Source organism: Neopelma chrysocephalum, unplaced genomic scaffold, assembly GCF_003984885.1.
Source record: "Neopelma chrysocephalum unplaced genomic scaffold, ASM398488v2 Primary Assembly neopelma1_63, whole genome shotgun sequence".
NCBI lineage: Eukaryota > Metazoa > Chordata > Aves > Passeriformes > Pipridae > Neopelma > Neopelma chrysocephalum.
In genome coordinates, this window is record NW_020897720.1 from 12346485 (window position 1) to 12370756 (window position 24272).

Genomic DNA, 24272 nt, shown 5'->3' on the forward strand with positions numbered 1-24272 from the left:
ACGGGAAGCGGACGGACCGGAGCGGTTCAACCCCAGAGTGAGGAATGCGCTGTTCGCGATGCCCTGAGAGGGAGGCGAGGGACACACAGACAGCAGAGCCCGGTGGGGCTGTGCCGGCGGGTCCGGGAGTCTCGCTGTCCAAAGGGGGGTCTTAGGAGGAGGGACCAGGCTCTGCTCGGGGGTGCCGAGGAATGGGACGCGAGACAACGGGCAGAAACTGATGCACGGAAAGGGCCACCTGAACATGAGGCAGAACCTTCCTGTGCAGCGACCGCGCACAGACTGCCCAGAGAGGGTATGGGATCTCCCCAGAACCACGAGGACGCCGTGCTGCGCGATGCGCTCTGGGGCGACCCCGGCGGTGCCCGCCCCCCTGTCCCGCCCGGGGCTCCGTGAGGGGCCGGGCGGGTCCCCCCTCAGGGCTCCCAACGGTCCCCGCGTTCAAACGCTCCCGCGCGACCCCCCGCGCGCCGCGGGGCGGGGCCTCCCGCGGAGGGAGCGCGCGCCGTCCCGCAGCGCTCGCCCCGATTGGCCGCGGGCCCGGCGCATCGCCCCGCTCCTCCCCTCGGCGCGCGCCGAGCGCGTCCCGCGCCCCCCATTGGCCGCCCGCCCCGTCCTTCAACCGGCGCACCCCCTGGAGCCGTGGCGGGGGTCGCGCCCTCTGATTGGCCGCCGCGCGCGTCCGTCGCGCCCACCGCTCCGCCCCCTTAAAGCTGAGTGGCTGGCGGCGCTGGCGGCGCGCCCCCATTGGCCGCGGCGGAGCACGGGGCGTGCGCGAGGGGCGGGGCTCCCGGCGGCCCCTTTGTGTGGGCACCAGTCGCCGGCCGCGCTCCCGAGAAGCCGCCGCCGCCATTTTGTGCGCGCCCTGTGCTCGCCCCCACCCCCGCCCGCCTTTCCGCGGGAGCGGCGGCACCGGGGAGGCCCCGACTGCGCTGCCGGGCCGCTGAGGCGGGAGCGGAGGCGCCGCGCCGCGCCCACGGACCCACCGCCGGCGGCCGCCGCAGCCCTGAGGTCGCGCTGCTCGCGGCGGGGGGAAGAGGCGGCAAGACGGAGCAAGGGGGGAAAAAACCTCCGGAGCTGCTGCCCCCGAACAGGAGGAGGAGTCTCGGGGCCAGGCCCAGGCGCGGCGGCGGCGGCGGCGGCAGCAGCGGCGGCAGCATGGAGAACTCGCAGCTGTGCAAGCTGTTCATCGGCGGGCTGAACGTGCAGACCACGGAGGCCGGGCTGCGGGAGCACTTCGCGGCCTACGGCACCCTCACCGACTGCGTGGTCGTGCTCAACCCGCAGACCAAGCGCTCCCGCTGCTTCGGCTTCGTCACCTACTCGGCGGTGGAGGAGGCGGACGCCGCCATGGCCGCGTCCCCCCACGCGGTGGACGGGAACGCGGTGGAGCTGAAGCGGGCCGTGTCCCGGGAGGACTCGGCCAAGCCCGGCGCGCACGCCAAGGTGAAGAAGCTCTTCGTGGGCGGCCTCAAGGGGGACGTGGGTGAAGGGGACCTGGTGCAGCACTTCAGCCAGTTCGGCCCCGTGGAGAAGGCCGAGATCATCGCCGACAAGCAGAGCGGGAAAAAGCGCGGCTTCGGCTTCGTCTACTTCCAGAACCACGACGCCGCCGACAAGGCGGCCGTGGTCAAGTTCCACCCGATCCAGGGCCACCGCGTGGAGGTCAAGAAGGCCGTGCCCAAGGAGGACATCCAGGCGGGCGGGGGCGGCGGCGGCTCCTCCAGGCCCTCGCGGGGAGGCAGAGGAGGAGGAGGAAGGGGTCGGGGCGGCGGCGGCTCCGGCAACCGGGATCACAACGGGCTCTCCAAAGGGGGCGGCGGTTACAACAGCTACGGCGGCTACGGCGGGGGCGGAGGCGGCGGGTACGGCTCCTACGGCGGCGGGTCCTACGGAGGCGGCGGCGGAGGGGGCGGCGGCGACTACGGCAACGGGTACGGCGGGTTCGGCAGCTACAGCCAGCACCAGTCCTCCTACGGCCCCATGAAGAGCGGCGGAGGAGGTGGAGGAGGGGGCGGCAACTGGGGGGGCCGCAGTAACAGTGGACCGTACAGAGGAGGTTACGGTGGGGGAGGCTACGGGGGCGGCTCGTTCTGAGCTTGGAGTGCCCATACCCATTGAGGAGGGGGGCGTGGAGAGCCCTCCCTTCGATACGGGGCAGCTTCTCAATGGTTTCTCCCCTCACCCGCCGAAGGGCAGCTCCTTTTAAATGCCTCCCTGCTGTGGGAGCGGCTCCTAAATGCCCCCTGAGGGTCGCCTCTGCTGCCTGTGCCACTTCGTTCTCTCTGAAGATGGACTGGGCCCCACATACACATACTTTGTGTTACAGTCATTGATGGACTCTATTTTTTTATTATTACTTGGACCTTGGTCGTTTTTATACTAGCAACGAAAAATGTCTTGTTTTAATTTGTTTTTTGGGGGGGTGCGGGGTGGGAAACGTCTTGCTGATCTGGAGTAAAAACTGGGGAGGGATGGGGGGGAATTTCCTTTGTTGTAAGGACTCGATACCTGGCTACTACGTTTTTTTCTACAAAAGCTACTCGGATCCCATGACTGACTTTAACATTTCTGTAAAGGAGGAAAAAAAATGGTTTTTACGTTTTTTATTTTTTAAATAAATCATTGTGTTCATTGACCTTTACACGTCTAATTTTTTTTCCTAGGATCAATTCCGTACGGTTTTCAGGCTTTTCTAGGTTTGAAGCAAGTGTTCTTCTGCTTTAAAAATCTCTATGTACTTAGAGTAAATATTTTGTTGCCGGTAAAGGTCCTAACTGACTTTTTTGCTAGTGGCTTTCAAACACTTGACAGAGAAATTTTTGAAGTACTAATCCGTGGATGTGGTCTGTTTTTTAAATTCTCGTTCTCACTTAGTTTGTGTGCATCCACCATCTTGTACTACGCAGTTTGACGTGCTGACATGGTTGGTCAATTTTTTTCTATAGGATTTTTCCATCAACGTATGTACTGTGTAGTTTTGAAGAAATAGTTTGTGTTAAGCATGTGCTTCATTCATATAAAATGTTCAGAATTTCCGATTGCTTAGTTTTCAAGTCCTCTTATGGGTTTGTCTGTGTGTGATTCCTTCCAGGAAAGGGTCGACATTTGTCCCTTCTATTTAACACGTACTTGTTTTCATAGTACCGGGTTAACAGACTTTTTCACTCGGAACTATTGTCCTTCCTTAAACTTCCCGGCGAATTCTCGCAGCTCCATCTACTGTCGGGATGGCAGCTCCGTGCTGTGGGCTTCCTTAAAACGGGAGCAAAACTGGTTTGCTAACAATTGTACCAGACTTTTGAACGTTATTTTATGCCACCAGATTGGTGTAGAGTGCAATGACATCTGCACTGTGAATGAAGATGGGCTCTGTGAGTACTGACTGGGAAAAAAAAAAAAAAAAGGAATGGATTTGCAATACCTGCCTCAGCACGTAATTTTTTTAATAATAATTGCAGTTGCCCATATTTCAGAAAGTGGTAATCTAAACTCCATGGGCAAAGTGCTCTGAGAACTGAGCCAGCAAGTGTACCAGCAATATAGGTGCCAGTTGTAAAGCAAAAATATCTGTGTAGTCTGCTTGATTAACAAATGTATATTTGTAGCCCTTTCACGCAATAGAATTAAAGTTTGTTGTTTATTAAAAAGCATAATGTTTTAGGGGAAAACTGCCTTCCTGCATAGAAATATAGAATAGCGACGTTTATGGGTTTATGGATATCAAATAAAAGATTTGAATTCCTTATATGCTTGAGTGAGAGTATATATGATACGGGGCATGGATTTCAAAAGTACAAAGTTGTTTTGACTTCAGGTTTCTAAGCACTTAGTCGTTTATGCTGATGCTTCATGGGACTGCATCGTAAAACCTGCTTTTTGCTTTGCTCCAGATATGCAAGATATTAGGCATATAATTCCCACTGATCCCAGGGGGAAGTTAAGTGTCTAGGGCTTTGTGCTTCTGGGCTGAAGGATTTCGCATGAAATTTCGAGGTACTGTTGCTATTTGATGTCAATCTAACCTGATGCTGATTTTAATTGAAATGAGTCTTTCTGTTGCTGTTAGAAGTGAAACTGCATCAACTTAATCACCCGTGCTTAAATAAACAGGACAACCTTTTGGTATCATCAGGATTTAAACCAAGAGCTGAGTTTCCTTTTGATTGTGGTAATTTATGTCTCTTAGAGCGAGACTGGTTCCTTTGGCTTAGCTTAGTTTTTATAAATAGTTTCCAAATAACTTGCCATTTGCAACTATATTGTAATTTTTCTGTCTCAAAAGCTTGTTAGCCTCTGTTGTGAACCAGCATCACTGATATGTTGTTGTAAATCAAAATAGTTTCAGAGAAGTATTTGTGAAACACTGCAAGTGCCAGCTCTTGTCAGCACACAGCTTCAGGTGGTTTTATTTCAGCTTGAAGTTCTTACTGTACCTTTGCACTTTACAACCATGTTGGACAGTCATCCTTGAACTTCACTTGAAGCACAGCTCTCCTGTTTGTAGCTGAAATGAGCTACTGAGTTCTAGGTCATGTCTCAGTTTTGGGTGTATGATTTAGTCCCTCGCAGTGGTGAGTTGCCTTAACAAGGACCAGCCTGGTTTGGAGAGAAATGGTTAAATTCACTGTTGTGATGTGACTGTTGTCATTTGACTCGGGAAGGTAAAGGTTTGTGCACCAACTACAGCTTTATGGTCTTTTCATATGTTACCTGCCGTGGCAGAATATGTTGATACTAGAAACAAGTAGGTTTTTTAAAAAAAAGTGACTTTGTGTGTGAGATCTGACAGTTTGGGAACCCTTGTACTGAAATGTGCTGTTTGGTTATCTCTGTGCAATAGTCCTTGTAGGACTCATGTCTGCTAGAGTAGAGAGTTGATCCCAGAAATTGCACCTGTACTGGGGAGTGCGCTGCCTTGTCTCCTTGAAAAGATTGTCCCCTCTTTTAACAGTGTTCTGTGGTGTCTCGAGTAAGTGGCATTTGCTCTGCCCTGATCTGTGGTCTCTGGAGCAAGAACTTCTGACACTGCAGGTGATGTTGGAGAGGCTCATGTCAGCACTTGGGATGTACCATGGGATATAGAAGGATGCAAATCTGTATTGGGTAGCATTAAAGACACAGTGACTTAAAGACTACCTTTGAATACAGAGCTGCTTCTAGTACACTTCCTAGTAAATCAGATTTGTTGATAAAGCCTTGCTTATTTATTTAAAGGTATTTAATAATTTTCTGCCCCCTGGGTGGATTTGTCTTCACAGAGGTGTGTGGGAAGAACTGAGATGACATGAGGTGTTATAGCTGGCATGTAAAAGTTTGTGATTTCACAGTTGCTTTAGGATGGTCACGGAGATAGAAATAAAGTAACTTTAGTTTGCTGTCCCTTAGTTTGTAGTTGAGTTCTGAAGTTCCTATGTCTGAAAATATCTCAGTAATTTAATGGCCTTCTGTTCAGAACCGAATACAGGATTGTGCTGGTGTCACCTGTGAGAAATAGAATAGTGAGAGCAACTGGTTTACTTTTAGCATTTAATAAAGTCAAAGTGTAGTAGTTTTCTTAAAACACAGAAGTTCTTTTTATTTTTGTAATCTGCATGACCAAAAAGAAATTCCCCAAACCAAACTTTTCAGACTGTGTTGTGATGTACATGTAGTTTTTTAATAGCAATGGGTGTTCATGTCTACTCTAAAGTATAATTTGTTCTTGATTCTGCTTCTTGTATGACTTGTACGTTTTATTTGGCTAATAAAATTAGCCTAACTCACACTTTTATAATACTGGCTTCTACTACATTAAAAGGAAACATGCTGAAACACCTGTATACATAATGTAATGATACTTGCACAAGTTAATGGAAGTGCCTCCCACGTGTTTGTTTTACAGTAGGTGATGAAAAGGTGGTTTAGAACAGTGGTAAGTGATGGCTGAAACAGCTTCAGTGGCAGCAAATCTCTGTGGGTCACTGACAGCAGTGACAGACTTGCAAAATAAAAGCTGTGTCTTGCCCTGCAGGCTCTGTAGTGTGCTTGGGTGGACAGTCCCTGCCCTCCAGAGCTCAGCAAGCTTTCGGGTTTGTGTTGGGTGTTGCAATAATTGCGAGTGGTGCAGCTGCAGTTCAGGTTCCAGTGCTGGCTCTGGGACTCTCAGCTGCACTCACAGGAGCCCAGACCTGTAGGAGATTGGGATGTGCAGAGCTGGGCACTGACAGGAGGTGCCTGAACTCTGTCAGGTACTTCCTGCACGTGTACTTAACGACCTGTGAAGCAGAAATATTTAAGATGTCTGAAAATGTTAATTCAAAGTTCTCAAATGCTTTATGGTGTGCTTTGCCCCTACCCTCCCTCCAGCTTAGATCCCTTCTAGAAAGCAAATTTTGCTATCATTTAGCATTGAAAGACCTAAGTGGATGGTGTAGATCAGAACACTGGTTTATTATCCTGCCCTGTCAGCTGATACTATTGTCCCAAAATAATGGCATTCCTACTTCTGCTGGAAAGGGTCTGGGCTGGAATGGTGCTGAGGACCCCAACCTCCCATTCAAGTCTGCAAACATAGCAGCTGCTTTTTTCCATGTGCCTCAGAATGTTCATTCTAAAACGCAAAAGCTTGGCTTAAATTGTTAATTAGTGTCTAAGAAATAACCTGAAGGGCACCCCTCTGATGTGCACACAGTGAACAGAACACGGGGTGTGTTGTGAGAACGGGGTTTTGCTCCGACAGTCTGGGAGAGGGTTGGTTTTCTGATAGAAGGCACTTTAACCAAGCCTTTAGATTAGGATTGCTTGTCCTGTTGTAGCTATTATGGATTAGTGTTTATCACATAATCAACAGTTGGTACCACGTTTCTGTGGTTTACATTGTTCCAGACCTTTACTTTCAGAGCTCTTGGGAAGAAGGCATTTTCAGTACATTTTTCAAACTGTCTGTGCATAATACCTTGGGTTAATATTAGGTGATTGAAAGTGTAACACCCAAAATTTCAGTCTTTCACCTTAGCCAGAGGTGTGGTTTACAAAATAGTGAGTTATTTAACATGTTTTGCATAACTGATTCTGTGATCTAGTGTATGCATCTGTTAAGGATGAGTTTTCTGCTTGTTATTTTTGTATTTCTTGAACGAATAAAACAATTGTATCCCTGCTTCACTGGAAAATGTATTTCACGATGCAAGCACACCACAGGGAGATCTGAGCCAGCCTGGACAAGCACTATTTGCTTTTGTTGATGGGCATTTTTTAGATCTATTGAAGCATTACTACTCTCTTATTTCTGGCATGTGTATGTGTACACACAGACATTACCTCTACTTCCACTTACCTTAATGAGTATTTCTTTGTGCTGTAATGTAAGTATAACTGTTGATGAGTGTCAGATGTGTATTTCTCATAACAGGGTGAAAGTCTCTCTGCTATGTATTTTTCCCCAGGAATTTTCTATCATTTACCTCTGTAACTAGGACTTGTAAAGGGGCTGATGGAGTTTGAGTGCTTTCCTCCTTGATGTTCCTTTGACAAATCCTAGTCTTTTTACCTTCTTTGCTCCCAGAACTCTCATCAATTTCTGTTATATATAAATGGGAGGGAATAATAGTTTTTGAACTGATACCTCTTGCTTGTATGGTTCTCAGAGTGTTTTAATCATATCTATATTCCCCTTAAAAGCATCTTGCTCGGAAAATGGGCAGTGGGAATACTGAAAGAACAAGGGCTATAAAGCTGTAGTTCAGTGCAGAAGAGACATTCTTCAGATTTTTCTATTTCCTGTAGCTCTGTATACTGAATAGAATGAACAGCTAAAAAGATGGAACAGTTCAGGTCTAGGCTGTAGCAAAAGAAAAGAACACCAGCCAGCATAAAAAATAAATTTCAAGTCCAGTTCTCTGTCCATGGTTTGGCCTTTGCCAGTAGGAATCCTAAACAGTAATTTTTAAAGTGTGTTCTCAGTGTGGTTAATCTTGGTGTAACTTTATTTGCTCAAAGTCTGTTAGGCAAAGCTGCAGTGTTGCCTGTTGCTGTTACAGTAAACGTCGGGCTTAGAGCTCGGGCTATTCTCAGATTGTCAGCCATCCAAGTAACCAAAGCTCCTTAACTTTGAAAACTAGATGTCAAGCCCAGGCAGACTAATAATGCCATCTGTCTGAGGCATCTGGATATTGACCCTCTTAGCACGATGTGTAGAGTTTCATTCCCAAATGCTTTCGCAAATGGAAAAGACACAGATCTGGAAAAAACAGCTCTTAAAAAAAAAAAAAAAGAAAGAATTGGACTATGTTGAGCTATGTGCAATTTTGGTACATATTATATTCATCAAACTACTAAAAATATCTCTTTTCATGAGTAATGCAGTAAGGCATTGATGCCAATTTAGAAAGGGATTACGTTTCTGGCTGGAAATGTGTCAAGATGCACATTTGCTCACCACCATCAAAGTACAAATCGCTGATTAACATTGCAGAAAAATTCCTTAGAAGCAGAACGAGCTGACAAATCTGAAAATACTTAATTTGTTCAAATGCTACTTTGTACCATGGGATTGCCAACTGGTTTGTCTCACAGAAGCCCTGCTCTCTTGGGATGCTCCTTGAAGTGAAAGGCAAAGCTACACATCTGAAAACACACTGTAAGGCTGTAATGTAGTCAATATAAAAGATGAATATCATCTCAGCCTCTTCTGTAATTTCTGTAACTTTTGTTGCTTTCTATAGCTTCACAATGGACTTCTTCTATTCTGTAAGAAAATTTGCTTTCTACAAAACCCTGGGGGAAGGAAGGATGAGTGTAGTCACTGCAGGCACTGACTGGGAAGGAGAAAGATCAGGAGTCCTGTCGCTGTTTCCAGCACAGATTTGGATTAAAGCAATGCTGGATAAAATGCACGAGTAGTGTTTGGGACTGGAGGTTCCTTTGCTTTTTCCTTGTTCTCTGTGGATCAATAATCTTGTTTTCTTTGCTGCACGCTGACACAGCTCCGGTGGGAAGCCTCCTCTCCCAGCCACACACCCTGACGAGCAAATTGCAGCATGGGCAGGGCATGGCCCTGGGGGGAGGCTGTGCTTACCTGCTTATTGTATACAAGCACAGCACTATCAGCTGTGTTTTGAAAGAGTTTACTCCTATTTCATCCTCCAGGTCCCCTCCCTCCTCAGTAGGGATGTCCTTTGATTTCAAGCTGGTTGGCTGTTCCTGTGGCAGTGTTGTGAAAGATCTCTAAAGCTAAATTCCCAGTTCTCTCCTTGTGGTTATCTAGTACCTCTCCAGGTTTTAGTAATCTGTTAAGTTTACTAGGTAACAAATTTGGCCAAAGTCCTTCACTGTGGGACTTCATTTGGGCTTGTTTCATTGTTTTCTTTCCACCACTGCTGGAATAATGATGCTCCCTTTACTGGAGAGAGCTCCTTTGGGTCCTGATGGCAAATTCAGGATTTTTCTCCTGAGACCACTGCAGGGTTGTTGTAGTTGTAATTGCTGATGCCTCTTGCATAGGGTGTTTAGCAAAGTGCCTTCTGCAAGAGGAGTGCCAGCTGTCTACATGGAGATGTATCCCAGGAAAGAGAGATCCCCGGGAGCACAAGGAGTTCCAGCTCGTGCAGTCAATGACCTGGTGTGCATCGCTGTGCCTTTCCCTTTAAGCCCACCTGTCTGTTATTTCCTGCAGTCTTAAAAGCAGGCAAATTATTTTTCTCTAATTACGTCATTTAGATGCTGTTACGGGAGTTTGCTTTTCCTCACCCAGCACCAGCTCGAATCTGGGCTTCCACTCTGCAGCATCAATTTGACTTTCACGACTTCTTTGAGGCACGAGCTTGGTGATGAATCAGCAGCACGTGTGTTTTGGAAATGTTGCCATGGGTTTGTGGGTAGCTGGTGGCAACGGGGAGCTCTTGTTTTTGGTGTATTGGGGAGTCAGATGAGAGGGAGTTGAGAAACATCGCCTTGGGAAGGAGGGGCTGGGCTTGTTTTATTGCTGGTGCTGCTCTATTCCGAAAGAGTTGCAATGAGCTGATGCCACACGCACTCTGATGCCTTCTCAGTGTGTTTTCTTTCTCCCTCACAGGGTGCTCTTCTGCCTGGATGAGAGGATGGGAAAGCTGAGCCCTGAAAAGCACACCACAAAAGTCCAGTAAGCGAACAGAAACCCGAGCTGAGCCCTTTACATACAGTTCCCACTCTGAATATGCTATGGAGATTGGGCAGAAAAAGGGGTTTGTCCAGAAAATACCAAGCAGGATAATGAAGGACTATCTGTTACCGGTGAGAAAGACATGCTGCCTGAGACAGCTTTTGCTGTTCAGGTAAAATAATGTGCCTGCAGAAAAAAATCTTGCCTAAATTTTTGTGTGTGACAGCTGCATGATGTCCATTTGTGTTGGTGTTGCAGCATGTTATGTTACGATACAAGGGTGGTGGGCTGTGTTTCTTGGCTTTTGCAAAGAACAAGAAATCAAATATTTAAAAATATTTCAAGAAGAGAGTGAGGTAATGAGTGTACAGGGACTAACAGTAAGGAGACTTGGGTTATGGTTGTGAGATCCTGAATGAGAATAGGTTTGTTTATGCTGGTCTCTCTGAGTTACAGTATACAAGTATTAATTAAGCCATACATCTTCATGAAACATATGGGCAATTTCCCCTTATTACAGAAGGGAATAGTGGAAGCATTAAGGGTTATATTTTAAAGACAAAGAATCACATTAAAATGATATCTTATGCAAAAAAATTTTTGGGAAAAAAAATCCCACTTTTTGGACCATAGCCTAAACTTTTTCTCAAGTCCATGTGTTCAGACTGTGGTGAGAACTTCAGTAGATAGATGGACTCTGAGGAGAGACAGAGAGACTTGCTGATATTTAGGCATCTGAATACCAGCCTTTGCCTTTGCTCCAGCACCCACAACAGTTGTTTTTACAGCTTTCTTCCTGAATGTTATTTTTTTTTTTCCTTTTGAGCGCTCAGTTCTAAACGATAAAATCTATCTGCAAATCTTCCTGCAGGTTTCTGATAAATACATAATGTGACTGCAGGGCAGGAAGTCTGTGCCTCTGACACAGGTGACTGCGGGTGACATCCGTGGCTTATGCTACAGAGAAGAGTCAGAGGAGCAGCAGGAAGGATGTTTTCAGCTGGTGGGTTCCTGCTGTGTAGGGTGAACAGTAGAACAGCTCAGGCCCTCGAAATCACAGCCGGGGGAGGGTGAAGATGACCAGGGGTTTTTACTCTGAAGGTGGTTATTATGAAGCTGTTGGAATAAAACTAGTATTTTTATAGAAGTGGTGGTTTATTTCAAAGACTGGAGGAAAATGCATGTCTAAAGCCCGGTTTTTCTGGCTTGTGGCAGGCGGGAGTGTGGGAAGGGGACGTGTACCAGCAGAGGGCAACAGTCTGGAGCTCCGCTGGAGGTGCCGGTGGCTCCTGCAGCATCTCCGCCCGGGGAGGGATCCCGAGGGGAACGGTGCTGGGGAGGTGCTCCAGCCCTCTGCTCTGTGAATCGCATTTAGAAACCAGTGCTTCGGGAGTCTCCTACTGCTTCAGCTGCCACATCATCACTGATTCCAGCTCTCGGGAGGTCCTTACCTAGAAGGTCTCCTAGAGCTTCCTTTTGAGCCTGGTGATAACCTGAATCCCTGTGAGTTGCTGCAGTAGGTAAATTTTAGCTGCTGTTTTGGTTCTGTTACGTGAGAGCCTGCTCTGAATTCGAGCACTGGTTGGGCAGCAAGTACCTTCAGGACTTCCCTGCTGAGGCACCTCGAGCTCCTGCTCCTTTGGGAGCCAGGGCAGTACCTGAGCACCACCTCTGTGACTTCAATTCACCAAAGCAGCTATCTCAATAGATACCTTACATTGCTTTTCTTATATTAATTTCCTTAATGGACCTTCTCCCCAAAAACATATGGTCTAAATGCAGATCTCTCTAAATGAATACTTACTTAATTAGAATGACAAAATAAGTTTAGTTGGAAGGGACTTCTGGAGATGATCTGGTTCAAACACCCCTTAAAACAGGAGCAGCTTCAGGGTCAGATCAGCTTGGTCATTCAAAGATAAATATATATATACTTAATATATGCATTAATAAAAATGTATGTATATATATAAACATATATTTATCTAAGTATATAAATATCTAAATATGTATATGTCTTAAAAAAAACCCAACAGATTGAAAAACAATTTAGGCTGAGAAGATGCAACTTTGGAAGCTTCCATGAATGCAGTGTTTTATGTACACCTTTACCAGCTCTTCAATGCCGAAGCCACAGATTTTTTTTTTAAGAAAGCTGATTAATAATCTGGTGGAGGGGATTATGCAGCTAAACAGGAGAGGTGCTAAAGATAGGAAATTGCTTATGATATGGATCTATGGAACCTGTATATTGGTATATGCCTGGAAACAGGTATGTACAGTGAAGTGAGGGGTTCCCAAATCATTGTTTGTGTTGTATTTAATCTGTATGATCCTGTGATTCAGGGCTCTTGCAGTTTGCCTTGCAGAGCTAGGACGGGTTTATTCCCACCTTGATGAAGTTTTTCTGCTTTCTGCAGAAGCTGTGGAGATTGACAGGATGTTTTCCAAATGTATTGGGGCTCATCACAGAATTAAATTCTTGTTAGCACTCAATGTCCTTTACTTACAACCTCAGGGCTAAACCAGCTGCTGAACTTAAGGCCAGTAGGTAGTTTTGGATCAGATTGGCAGGATTTGTTTTTATTCCCTCCCTTCCTGCCATTTTTATTGAAGAAATTCCTTGCTGCCACGGGGACACTGGCAATGCTTTGCTCTCCTGTCCCTGTGGCTCATTGGAGTTGGGGGGTTTGGTCTTTCACTGTAGATCTGAAGGTTGTTGCAGGAATCTGGAAAGGTTTTGGTGGGCCAAGGGTTGGTGGGACTGGCTGGAACAGGAGCTCTGTGGACCTTTCTACTCTGAGCATCAGTTATATGTTGTCAGTGATTGAAGGTAGATTAGATGGAGGAGGAATTTAGGACTACTTGGGACTAGGAATTTTTGAAAGAGGCTGGAAAATTTCCACCCATCAGGTGTTACTTATTCCTTTTAGCTGGATACTTTTTACAAGAGACCAATCTCTGAACCTAAAAACAAGCAAGAAGTTTCTGTCTTGGAGTTGTTACCCAGTCATGATTATTTTGCAAGGCTGCTCTAAAGATAATCTCTGATTACTGGGATGTGCTTTTGTCCCATTCCAGCAAGGACTATTTGCTGGTTTGCTTGTCTGTCACTGGGATTTACCTTTTTGTGGTTGCTGTCAGGATTTGTAGAATTCAGTGGTACACAAGCCAGTGGGTCAATGCACATAAGAAAGTATTGCTGGTTTGGTTCAATTTAGGTTTGAGCTCATATCTTGCAGTTTTGCATGTTGTGCATCAAGTGTGTAAGGCTGGACACTGGGACGTACTTGAGGATTTGGGTGTGTTAAAATGATAGTTTAACAGGATTCTGAAGGGGAAATAAAGGAATTTTGCCTAAATCCTGTGTGAGGTTTGACTTCATGGCTTTATCTGTATTTCTTCTGTTTATGGGGGGGCTGCCAAACGGTGTTTAAACAACGGGACTCTGGAGTCTCCATCCCCATGTGACTTTAATAATGTCCTTAAAGTTTCAGGTGTGTTAAGTTTTCTTATCTGAAGAATGAGGGTGATGACTAGTTAAGATCCTCAACAAGCTTTTGAAACCCTCCTGTGGAAGCTGCAATTGCATCTGTTCAACCATCGTTGCTGATACATTTTAAAAGATGTATGAAACTTAGGCTGAGGACATGGCTTCAGGAGAAACATAGAAGAGCAAGGTAATTTTATTTACAAAAGAGATGAAATGGCACCTTGCAAGAGAAATCTCTTGATACTTATCTCTTTCTTTTGCACGAGAACTTTTTTGTGAATGGAAGAGCAATGAAAGCAACTGTTTCTTGTCTTTATTACAGTTAACCTCTAGGGCCTCACTGTTACAGAATACAACTGAAAAATTCTTTTAATAAAACGAGGGGGGAACAAAAAAGATTCGTGTGAAAACCTCCGCACCTGTATCAATTGTGATGAAAAGGGCAAACGTGATTTAGTTCAGCGCTTTGGGCTGAAGAGCACCTGCGGTTTAGAAGGACCCATATTGCCTGTGCAGGGTGTATTTGGCCTGATGGATTGCACAAAGGGCTGGAAGGTTTTGACAAATTGAGGAAGTGAAGAGGAACCTGAGGGTGCCAGCGCCTCTAAGTGTCCCCACAGCCCCCCTGCGGGGGGGGCTGTGGGGACACTTAGAGGGGCTGGCACCCTCTCCTTCCTGGAGAAGGTGACGGCGCTCAGCGCTCCGGGGATGCTCAGCCACCGAAACTTTTCCCGCAGCCCCGCAGGTCGCGGGGACCGAGGAGGTTTTGGGCCGCCTCTCTGCTCATCCACGGGGGGACGGGGCTGCTCCGCGGGTGCGGGGCCGGCTTGGGGCGGGCTCTGCGCTGCTCGGCCGCGGCTTCGGGGCCGGTGCGGGGCGGTGCGGGGCGGCGCCGCCGTTGCCCGGAGACGCTCGCAAGCCCCGCCGAGGGAGGGAGGGAAGGAGGGAGGGGGCTGCGGGAGGCGGTGGCGGCGGCGGCGGGGCCGCAGTCGGTGCGGTGCGGGCGGCGGGGCGCGCCCGGCTCGCAGCGCTCCGCTCCCTCCCGCAGGAAGCGGCCCGGGGCGGGGGCGGCCGCTCGCAGCCATGCCGGGCCCGGGGCGCTGAGCCGGCCCCGCCGCCTCTTCTCCACCCCCCCCGCACCATGGAGGACGAGAGGTGGGTACCGCCGGCCTTTGTGCGCGGGGATGGGGATGCGCCGGGAACGCACCGGGAACGGCACCTTCCGCGGGGTGGGGAGCGCTGCGCGGGACGCGGCCGGAGGGGATTCCTTCCCCCCCCCCCCCTTCCCTCCCAGCCCTGCTTCCCGCTTGCAGGAATGCCGCCTGCCATGGGCGCCTGCCGAGCTATTCGTGGATGTTGCAATGTCATGGTGACAGGCGGTGTCGCCCCGTGCGCCCGCAGCGAGGCGGCGGAGGGGTTTCCGCGGGATGTGTTTCGGGTGTGAATTAAGGAGCTGAGGGAGGCAGGTCGCGGGTGTGTGTGTGTGTGTGTTTGCTAAAATGGAGGTGCCGGGCAGGGGGGTGGGATGCCGGGCAGGAGGGTGAGCTGCCGCTGTGCCTCGCGAAGCGCCGGGGTTGTGTCTGCGCTGCTCGTGGCTGGAACCTCGGGCAGCCGACTTCGGCATTCCGCCGAAGACAGACCCGCTGACATTTGCTGCTGTTTTGAGTCATGAATGAAAATCTGTAACGTCCGTGGAGCCCTTTGGGGGTCGGTTTTCCTGCCTGCGCGTGTGGAAGCCGTGCCCTGCCGGGTGTTAGGGCAGCGCAGGGGATCCCCCGTCTCCCTCGCACGGTAGCTGGGCCATATAGACTTTATTTCCTGCAAGGCAGCTATTCTGTTCCAAAATCTGCAGAAGTATTTACAGAGTCGACCTAATGCCCACTGAACCCATAAAAGATGTTATTGCTGCGCAGGGACCTCATGGATCCAGAGAGATGTCCAGTGTTTCAGCTCTGCCCTTGTTCTTCCCCTCTGTCAGGTGCCTTTCGCACACCAGAAGCCTCTTGTGCTGCTTCAAACTAAACATTAAGCTGGTTTGGGGGTTTTTTTTGCAATATTTTTTTAAAAACAGGATATGCTGAGTGTTTCCTTTTGTGCTGGTGACCTTGCAGTGAGTGGGGGAACAGTGAGGGGGCTTGACCTGCTGGTGGGACTGATAGTCAGGGCTTGACAGAAGTTTTGTTTAAATATGATACATTGAAAAATTAAGCTGGAGTCAACCCCCAAATTCTGGAGATTTTCCTTTTGTTGAGGCAAAACATTCACAGCAGTCTGTGGGAGTTGTTTTCCAAGCTCCAAAGGGCAGCTTTCTACCCTTCTGTGACTCAAGTGATGCAATTGTTTGTGTATTTAATGTGCAAAACAAAACTTTCATCCTGCCACATTTCTCTCTAAATTACATTGTAAGGCTTCTGCATCCTCTAGGGGTGTGGAGAGCCACCTCTGGATATTAATCCAGATATCAATTATTTTAAGTGCCTTGAAGTCTTAGTTTGTTATGCTAGATACCAGCTCATGGAATGGGATTTCCTCTTTTTTTTTCTTTATTTATATGAGTGAGCCTGTGTTTGAGGAAGTGGAGCAGAGCTGTTTTGATACCCCAGGCTGGGGTCATCCTTGGCATTGTTGCTTATTGCCTTTTTTTGATGGTTACCAGCAATGGTTTCATTTTGACTGTTGGCCTTTTGCTGGGGATACAGTGGTGAAAAAGTCACTGGGAAAGTACCTGGATTATTTTGCCTTATCCTGTTTTTCCAGACCATCTGCTTTTAGGGCATGAAGAACTGTCCCCATCAGCACGTTCTCTGCCTCTGGAAGTGAGGAATGATTACCCAAATTGCTGCTTGTATTTCTAGTTTTCGGGAGGAGGGAGGCGGTCCTGAACTGCTTGCAGGCAGTAATGATGTGGGGTTTGACTCTTGGCAAGAAAAGCTGGAAATATTCACCTGCTCTGTGCTTGGAAAGGGCACGTTGTGTGGGACTGTGCCGAGGCTGCTGTGCCTGCTTGGGGCAAGTCCTGGCAGGGGGTGTTCAAAAATGACCCTGGTGGGCGGGCGCCCTGGGCTGGGTCTGTGCTCATTCTTGTGCTTTTGCCCCTCACATCTGTGTCAGGCAGATTAGTCCTCAGATTTTACACTCTGTGACTTTTGTGATGGCAGAATTCCCCCTGGTTTTTAATATTACTGCGTTTTCCATTTTTGTAGTCAGTGAGGAACACGTTGGTGGTGCTCATGTCACCTCTGACTCTGGTCCCCGGCCTGCCAGGACTCAAATATCCTGTTAACTTGCACATCCAGGTTGTTCAGTGGTATCATGTGCCCATGTCATTGCACACGGGCGGAAGCAGCTGGGGGCAAGGGGGAATTAACCTGAAATATTCACATTTGGCAGTAAAATATTTCAGAATTCTGGTTTTCCTTTGCTGTGCTGATAGGGATTTTCATTTTATGGAGAAATTGCATAAGGCAGTGGTCAGGCATGATAGTCTACTTCTGAATTTGCAAGATGTGTTTGAGTTTGACTAGAAAAAAACTCCCTGGAATGTTATTTTTTTTTTGTTAAAATATTAAAACACCTGTTTTTTCTATATTTGAGTGGAGGTAGTGTGTTTGTGATATTTGTTTGAGAAATACAATATTTACCTTTGAAAGCAAGCAGTATTGCCATATTTGAGTTATTTTGTGTTGTTTCCATTACTGTCAGCAAAGACTTTTCTTCTCAGTAGTTCCCGAAGTCTACTTTTCCCCTGAGGTCTCCTTTGATATGAATATCCTTTTGGGGATCTGCTCTATGCCAATTGTGTGTTTTTCTGAGCTAATGTCTCCATGTTGATGTAGGCACTGAAAAAATTCAACAAAATAGGAAAACAATATTGCTATTAAAAGAAAAATAATCCTTTCCCTTATGCTGCCTCCCATACGTTTTAATGATAATGCATTTCTCTGAAATCCTCTCAAAAGCCTGCTCAGTATGTGGATTCCTTTAGTCACAGTTTTTTTACTGTCTTTGTAGAGACCTAAAGATAGTTTCAGAAATTGAGATTTTTATAACTATGCTGTTACACTGACATATTTTTCTTACTGTGACTTGAGGAATAAAACTGCTGGACATAATGTATTTGTGCCGTGATTTTGGCCAGTGATTCCAAACAGAGAATAAGGCCAGTTAAGGTAAAATGATTTTTCCTTTTGCTAAGCTTAAATTAATATTTTGGTCTCCATTTATCTTAGTAGAGGCATTTAAATTTTGAACCCTACTAACTGCTATTGGGCTTCTGTCACTTTTTGAGATCAGAGTGATGTCAAACCTCTCAGAAACTGGAGATTAACATTTTATGGCCGTGATTGTAACATATGCCACAAAGAAGCTCCATAGGCTTAGAAAATTTACAGTTAGCAGTCATTTTTAAGTTAATCTAAGGATATGAAGCCCCTGTGGAGATGGTGGATTGCCTGTGCTGTGGGAAGGGCAGGTTGAGTCTTTGGCCAAGCTTGTGGTGCCGAAGCTCCGTGGTGTTGGGGGGCAACCAGGAGAGCAGAACTCAGCCTGTGCTGCTGTGTCAGGAGATTAAAGCAGCTCCCAGAGGCCCCTCCAGTGATGCACAGTGGGATAAGGCTGGGCTGGACATGTCTGGAGTCCCATCACCTCTCCAGTGTGAGAGCCTGGTGGAGAAGGACCTCTGTGGTGCCCACTTTGGGTTGGGAGCTGAGCCTGGTGGCTGTTCTCCCAGAAACACATGCAGAAACTTGTCCTTCCCTGCTCTGAAGGAGAGTGCATTTGAGAGCTACCCTTCCTTCAGGGTGAACTCCTGGCTCCCATAAAGCCAGGGTTAGAATTGGATTTGGCAGAGCTGGGATTTTTGTTCCTGGGGTTTACCAGCTCTCTGCACGGCAATAATCTTGCCAGGGGACAGTTTATCTCTGAGGAAGGCTTTTATTCTTTCACATAATCTACAAAGACATCTGTAATTACTGCTGGTAACTAAGGCAACCCCACTTTATAGTTGATATATGTAGGCAGCAGAACAGTGGGTTATGGGTTTTTAAAATACCTTTCTGTCCGTCGGAATGTGGGAATGCTCAGGCAGGAGCTGGGCTGTGAGCCCTGGGAAGCCTGAGCCCAGCTCTGCTAGGGGTCCTGGAGAGGAGGAACATGGTGTTGATGGGGTACTGATTAGCTTCCATGGATTAATTGGGGACCCTCAAATCAGGGTTCATTCGTTCTGCTTGGGGACACTGTGAAAGGCCGTGCAGGAGGTGGCAGTGGGGTGGGCACTGTCTGGAACGAAGAGCCTCTCTGCTTTTTTTAGGAGAATCCTGCTGTGTCCATAAAGAGGATGCTCGTCTGGCCCAGGGAAATTAAATCATTTGTCCATTCACTCAGTGCACGGCCTTGGATAGCCCAGGAATAGAACAAATTGCTCCTGGCAGCTGCCTCGCGAGTCCTGCTGGTGTAGTAGGACATGAGCTTGGCAAACGTGAAGGTGCTGGGGGGGAAGTCCCCATGGTCATGGGGTTCAGGGGCTCCAGCATGTCTGGGTGGTCTCATCTGGTACCTTTGATCAGAGGACCCCGTTCCTCCTTTGCTTCGATCCATTAAAATTAAAACAGGTAATAATCCTTAGCCTTATGGGGGAAAAAACAATCTCAGAAAAGGGCTGTGCAATGTGCTGGTTTGTTCTTCTCAGGGGCAGCTTTTGCTTTGTGGCAGGTTGCATTTGCTTGGAGCGTTCAGGTTCTTGCATTTTTGCGTTGGAAATGTGTCGGTGATCTCTGAGAGTGTGTGCAGGGAGGTGTAAAATCTCTCTCCCAGATAAAACCATCCTCCTTTCATTACTGGCACACAGTTCTGTGGAAGCTGAGTTTGTCTCGAAGATGAGTTAAAGGCTCCTGGCCATTAATTTTTCAAATCTGTTTTTTCATATGAGTCATTTGGAAAAAACTTTAAATAGCATATCTTGATCTTTTTTGAAGCAAGTTTTTAACCAGACAATCTGCAGTATTTTTTTTTATGGTAAGCCTTTGGCAAATTGTGAAATCCACCCGTTAATAAAGCTCAGGATGTCTCTTTGGATGCTTTTTAAAAAAATTACCTTTTTGCTGCTTTTTGGGAAGAACTGCTTGATCTTTTCCCAGAATTCTGAAGCAGTTTTTTTTGCTTTTAAAATACACAGCCAAATGTTGGTGGAGTTGAGACTTTTTGAAGCCTTGTTGATCTGACATTTACTTTGGTGTTCAGTGAAACTTGCTGTGTCCTTTGAACTGTGTCTTTTACCAGCAGAAAAGTTTGAATATAAAGAATCTTTGGTCTCCAGTGCTAATAAATAAATCTCGGTGGTGTGCTTGTTCTTGTTAAAGAACCCCCATGACTTTTGTGTGCATCACCTGATTTGGGATCTGTGAGGCGTGTCTGTGATGATGCCCAGAGCAGTGTCCTGCACTGTCCAGCTGTCCTGGGCTGTCCCTGACGCTGCCTTTTGGTTTCACTTTCTTTTTTTTTTTTTAATTTTCCTTTCTTTTTTGTTTACTCTGTTTGCTTCCTGTGCGTGCTCCGGCTTTGGAAACTGAAAGCTCAGTGAAGTCACTTGCACTTCCAGAGCCTCATTCTTCCCTCCTTGGCTCTGTCCTGACGAAGGGGCAGGTTTAGCTGTTCAAAAACCAAGGGTTTCTGCTGGGGTGTTCAAAGCTGTGGTCAAACTTCAGTTGGCCTAAGATTTCCACCAGGGCTTTTGATAGATACAACAGTGAGGCTTAGCTGAATTAGGCTGTGTCCCTGGAGCCAGGAGGATTCCTCACTGGAGTGTGCAGGCTTGGGGAAGAGCCGAGTGCCAGTGCTGCTCCATGCCCAGGGACACCTCTGGCAGTACGTGGAGCACAGAATGAGTTCAGCTTTCTCCAGGGATAGAAAAGCTGGTTGTGTCACTGCCTGGCACCAGTCCCCTGCGTACTGAGCCTTTAACATGAGATATTCTCCTTCCTGATTTTTTTTTTCTTTTAATCCAGCCATACTGAGCTAATTGGATGACAACTGTAACGGAGTCTGGGAAGTTGTCTTCCTCCCTGGGACATGTGCTGAGTGATGTTGTGCTCAGCCTTGCAGCTCCACTTATGACTGAAAATATTTCACTTGCTCAGCAAAGTGAAAGAATTGGACTTGGCTGTTTTTTGGCATTAACCTTTGTCTCAGGCACAAAGCTGGAGGCTGCTCAGTATGCAGGGGTGTATTTGAGCTGTGTGCAGCCTGGCTGCTGTTCAGCCTCTTGCTTTGAGAAGAAGGATGGTGCAGCCCACCACAGACAGCTTGGGGGGTGAAGAGCTCCGTGTGCCCTCAAGGGACACAGTGATGGTGACAGTCACCTGTCAGGAGCAGGCAGTGGGGAGGATGTAATGTTCAGCAAGGGCCTCACACTGCAAATAGTGAACAATGTGTTTTTCAGAGGGAAAGTCATTGGGTATGAGTATACATGTGTATAGGTAGATATGTGCATGCATGCACACCTTGGCAGAGGCTGGTGGGCTGTTCTGGGGAGGATCCTTCCACTCTTCCCTGGCTGTGTGCCCTTCCTCGGACATCACCTCCTGGTCACTGGTAGTGCCAGGACGATGGGCTGCCCAGACTGTTGGTTTATCATGATACAAGCCCAACTAAGAAAGGTGGCAGGGAGGAGGGGACAGAGGTGAAGCTGAGGGAGGCTGTCCTTTGGAAGGAAAGCTCTGAGAAGGTCTCGTGTCAGGCACATGGTGATGGTGGAGTTGCCTCCCAAAGTCTGCCGTTCGCTTGCAGTTGGCTTTGACACGGACAACCCTCCTTGACTTGTTTTATTTGCCTTTGCCTGCTGAGAGTTTGAGGGGTGAACCGTGGGCATGAGCAGAGCAGGGACCTGCCTCAAAGTGCTGCTTCTGTCCTAGGTGGAAACCTTTAGCTCCGAGTGCTTTGACGCGCTCGCAGATCGGGGAGGCGGAGATATCGACCCGCTGTCAATTCTGTGCAAAGAGCCAATGCTCCCAACAAAGTCATGAGGACACGGGTGTGCCTTAGGCACCTGTTGGCCTGGTTAAACACGGCACAGCACTGGGTGCTTCTGGTTTGACATTGACTGCAGAGCTGGTGGTTCTGGTAGGAAGGTTTAATAATTCGTTCCATACGTTTCAGTGGCAATAAATGGACCTGTTTCTAAAATGGAAATGGGATGTGGCCTCAGTAAAGCTAATGCTTTGGAAGCTGGGCAGGGAGTTTTAATAGTCCTTTTCTGCTTGCCTCTGTGGAAGATACAAGTCATGTATTGTGTGCTTGCCTTTTTGAGATGGGACATTGAAGGCTAAACTTCTCTTTCTCTGTATGGATGTTAAAAAATCCGTGGTACTCCTGTAGTTCCCAGTGCTGAAGTCTATTTCTATTCAGTGAGGCGATTATGTTCTGGCTTGAATTTCAACTTATACTGTTTTCCTGGCCTGAAGCCTGTTAGACTGGGCTTTGTCCTCAAGTGTTTGGCACTTTTTTCTTTTCTTCCCTGCTGACTGAAATGTAGGCTGAGTTGGCTTTCAACATCCATGCAGAAGTAGCTGCATTTTGTGATGCTCTTCATGTAGTGAACCTGAACTGACTAACAAACATGTGAATAACTCCATGCTTAATGCCCTGTGCTGCGGTTTTACGATGCTCATTTTAAAAAGTGCCATTGAATCAAACTATCTACTCCTTTTTTTTTTTTTCCCCCTCTTTTTAGCATTAAGCAGAGCCCCCGTTCCTCTGAGGCAGCTGAAGATGAAAAGGAGCAGCGCACAGTGACAGTCAATCCCTCTCACATGAGAAAGGCTTTCAAGGTCATGAATGAATTACGGAGGTACACTTTTGACTTACTGGGCACCCTCTCTCGTTTAGCAGAATTGTGCTGATTGAGAGACTCAGAAAATAGGTTGGGCCATCTTTGTTACAGCTAATGGTTGCATGTAGAGGATTAATCAACAAGTGGGAAGCTAAAATATAGCCCTTTTCTGGTGGTTTGCTCTCCCAAGCCTCAGACCTCTGTCTTCCCAGCAGAAGGAGCCAGCTGTGGCTCAAAAATGTTATCTGAGCAATAGCCTTCATTTATAGATAAGAATTCATTTAGTCTTTTCCATTACTTGCAGCAAATTCAGCTGTAAACTATGTTCTTAACTGAGATAATGGTCTGAAACCCAATGACAGAACATTATAGACATTGACACCTACGCATAATTACAGACCAAAGATTATTAATGCACTGTTCTTAGTCTCTTTAACTAGCAGCATCACTCAGTCTGGGCTTAGCACTCCAAAGTAAGGGGTGAAAAAAACCCCCAAGTGCTCAGGAAGAATGTCAGCTCTCTACTTGCAAATTGAAAAAAAGTTAAAAGAGAACACCTTGGTCTCTACACAGCTGTGTGGGTACAGGGAGAATGGAGGCTGAAAAAACATCTGTGAACAGAGTCTTCAAGAACTGCTGTCATCACATCAGCACTGTGGTGGCGGCGGTTCAACACGAGTTGTTCCTTCATTGCTGCTATCCCACGAACCAAACAGAAGTTCAGCAAGCACTTTTCTGACTAGCTCATTGGAGTTCTTTACCATTCAAATGGACTTGGAAACCAGATTTTTAAAAGAATTCCTATGGAGAGCATGAGTGCCATACACAGGGATGTACGTGCTCCCTCGCTATCGAGATGGTGCGATGAGAGCAAGGAACACCCTTTGCTCTTCATGCACACTCAGAGTACTCAAAGATGCTTTAATAGCTACCTCTCCTCAGTGGATTAAGTACTTTCTGTAATATACACGTTCTCTGGTGTGGAGAATGATTGAAAACGTTTCCTTTCACAGATATCTGACAGTGATTCTCTGTTGCATAGGAACAGAAAATGGAAATATTGTAACAGTTTCATGAAGCGGAGCATGCTGTAATTTTTTTCCTTTTTACTTTTAACTGGCATCCCTCTGGTCCTTTCTTTGTACTGAAAGCAAAGGATCTGAAAATAAAGGTTTGTGCAGCTATATTCAGAAATCTATTGTGCTCCTATTATTCCTTGTTAATTGAAGCATAGTGGGAATAACTGGAGATGGACAATGTTTCTTAGTGCCTGTGGTTAGCTAGATCTTGTGCAATACTGAAGTGACAAAATACAGAAGACTGAAAGCTGCCCTTAAGCACCTGTCTCATGTTTTCATCTTCTGGGTACTCGTTTTTCTGTCAGCTCCTGCTGCTGTTTTGGAATATACAGGTTTCACATCTATTATATGTGCATTGAGCTTGTGATCTGTTAAGCTGTCAACAATCAGTGTTAATAGGTACCTTGAATAATAGTGCCTCCCTTCACGTGCATCCAGAAATGTCATACAGGGAGTGTAGAAAAATCTTGCTAAGCTTTTAACCTATTTGCAATATAGAACCATAGAATTGTTTAGGTTGGAAAAGATCTGGAAGACCATTGAGTCCCACTGTTAACCCAGCATGGCCAAGTTCACCACTAAACCACGTCCCTAAGTGTCACTCAGGGTTTTAGCTTTCAAATGTAGGTGGAATTATTTTATGAGTGGTACTTTAGGTGGCTGTAGATGACTCCAAAGAGGAATTGAGCAGAGCACCTTTTGCATAAGCTGAAGGATATGAGGAAGCTTCCATTAAGAGGCTCGTAAAGAGCTCCC

The 24272-nt window shown here is 47.0% G+C and overlaps 2 protein-coding genes across 6 annotated transcripts in view; both read left to right on the forward strand.

Annotated features, from left to right (window-relative positions):
* Positions 1–784: 784 nt before the first annotated feature.
* HNRNPA0 (heterogeneous nuclear ribonucleoprotein A0) lies at positions 785–22361 on the forward strand. 2 transcript variants are annotated; one of them, XM_027682912.1, is made up of 3 exons: positions 785–2002; positions 10055–10120; positions 22339–22361. In XM_027682912.1, the coding sequence occupies exons 1-2, from the start codon at positions 1159–1161 to the stop codon at positions 10090–10092; spliced, it is 882 nt and encodes a 293-aa protein (XP_027538713.1). In that variant the 5' UTR covers positions 785–1158; the 3' UTR covers positions 10093–10120; positions 22339–22361. The 2 variants fall into 2 exon arrangements, with proteins under 2 accessions (XP_027538713.1, XP_027538714.1); XM_027682913.1 differs by lacking the exon at positions 22339–22361 and adding an exon at positions 10992–11092.
* Positions 1966–24272, forward strand: part of KLHL3 (kelch like family member 3) — a 60398-nt gene continuing 38091 nt past the window's right edge. The window contains exons 1-3 of one of the 4 annotated variants that reach the window (XM_027682905.1): positions 1966–2002; positions 10055–10120; positions 22339–22455. In XM_027682905.1, the coding sequence (XP_027538706.1) occupies positions 10080–10120; positions 22339–22455 (158 nt within the window). In that variant the 5' untranslated portion in view covers positions 1966–2002; positions 10055–10079. Of the gene's footprint in view, positions 2003–10054; positions 10121–13694; positions 13801–14663; positions 14769–15009; positions 15065–22336; positions 22456–24272 lie in introns of those variants that run through there. The other 3 variants (XM_027682904.1, XM_027682908.1, XM_027682906.1) reach the window with 3 other exon arrangements.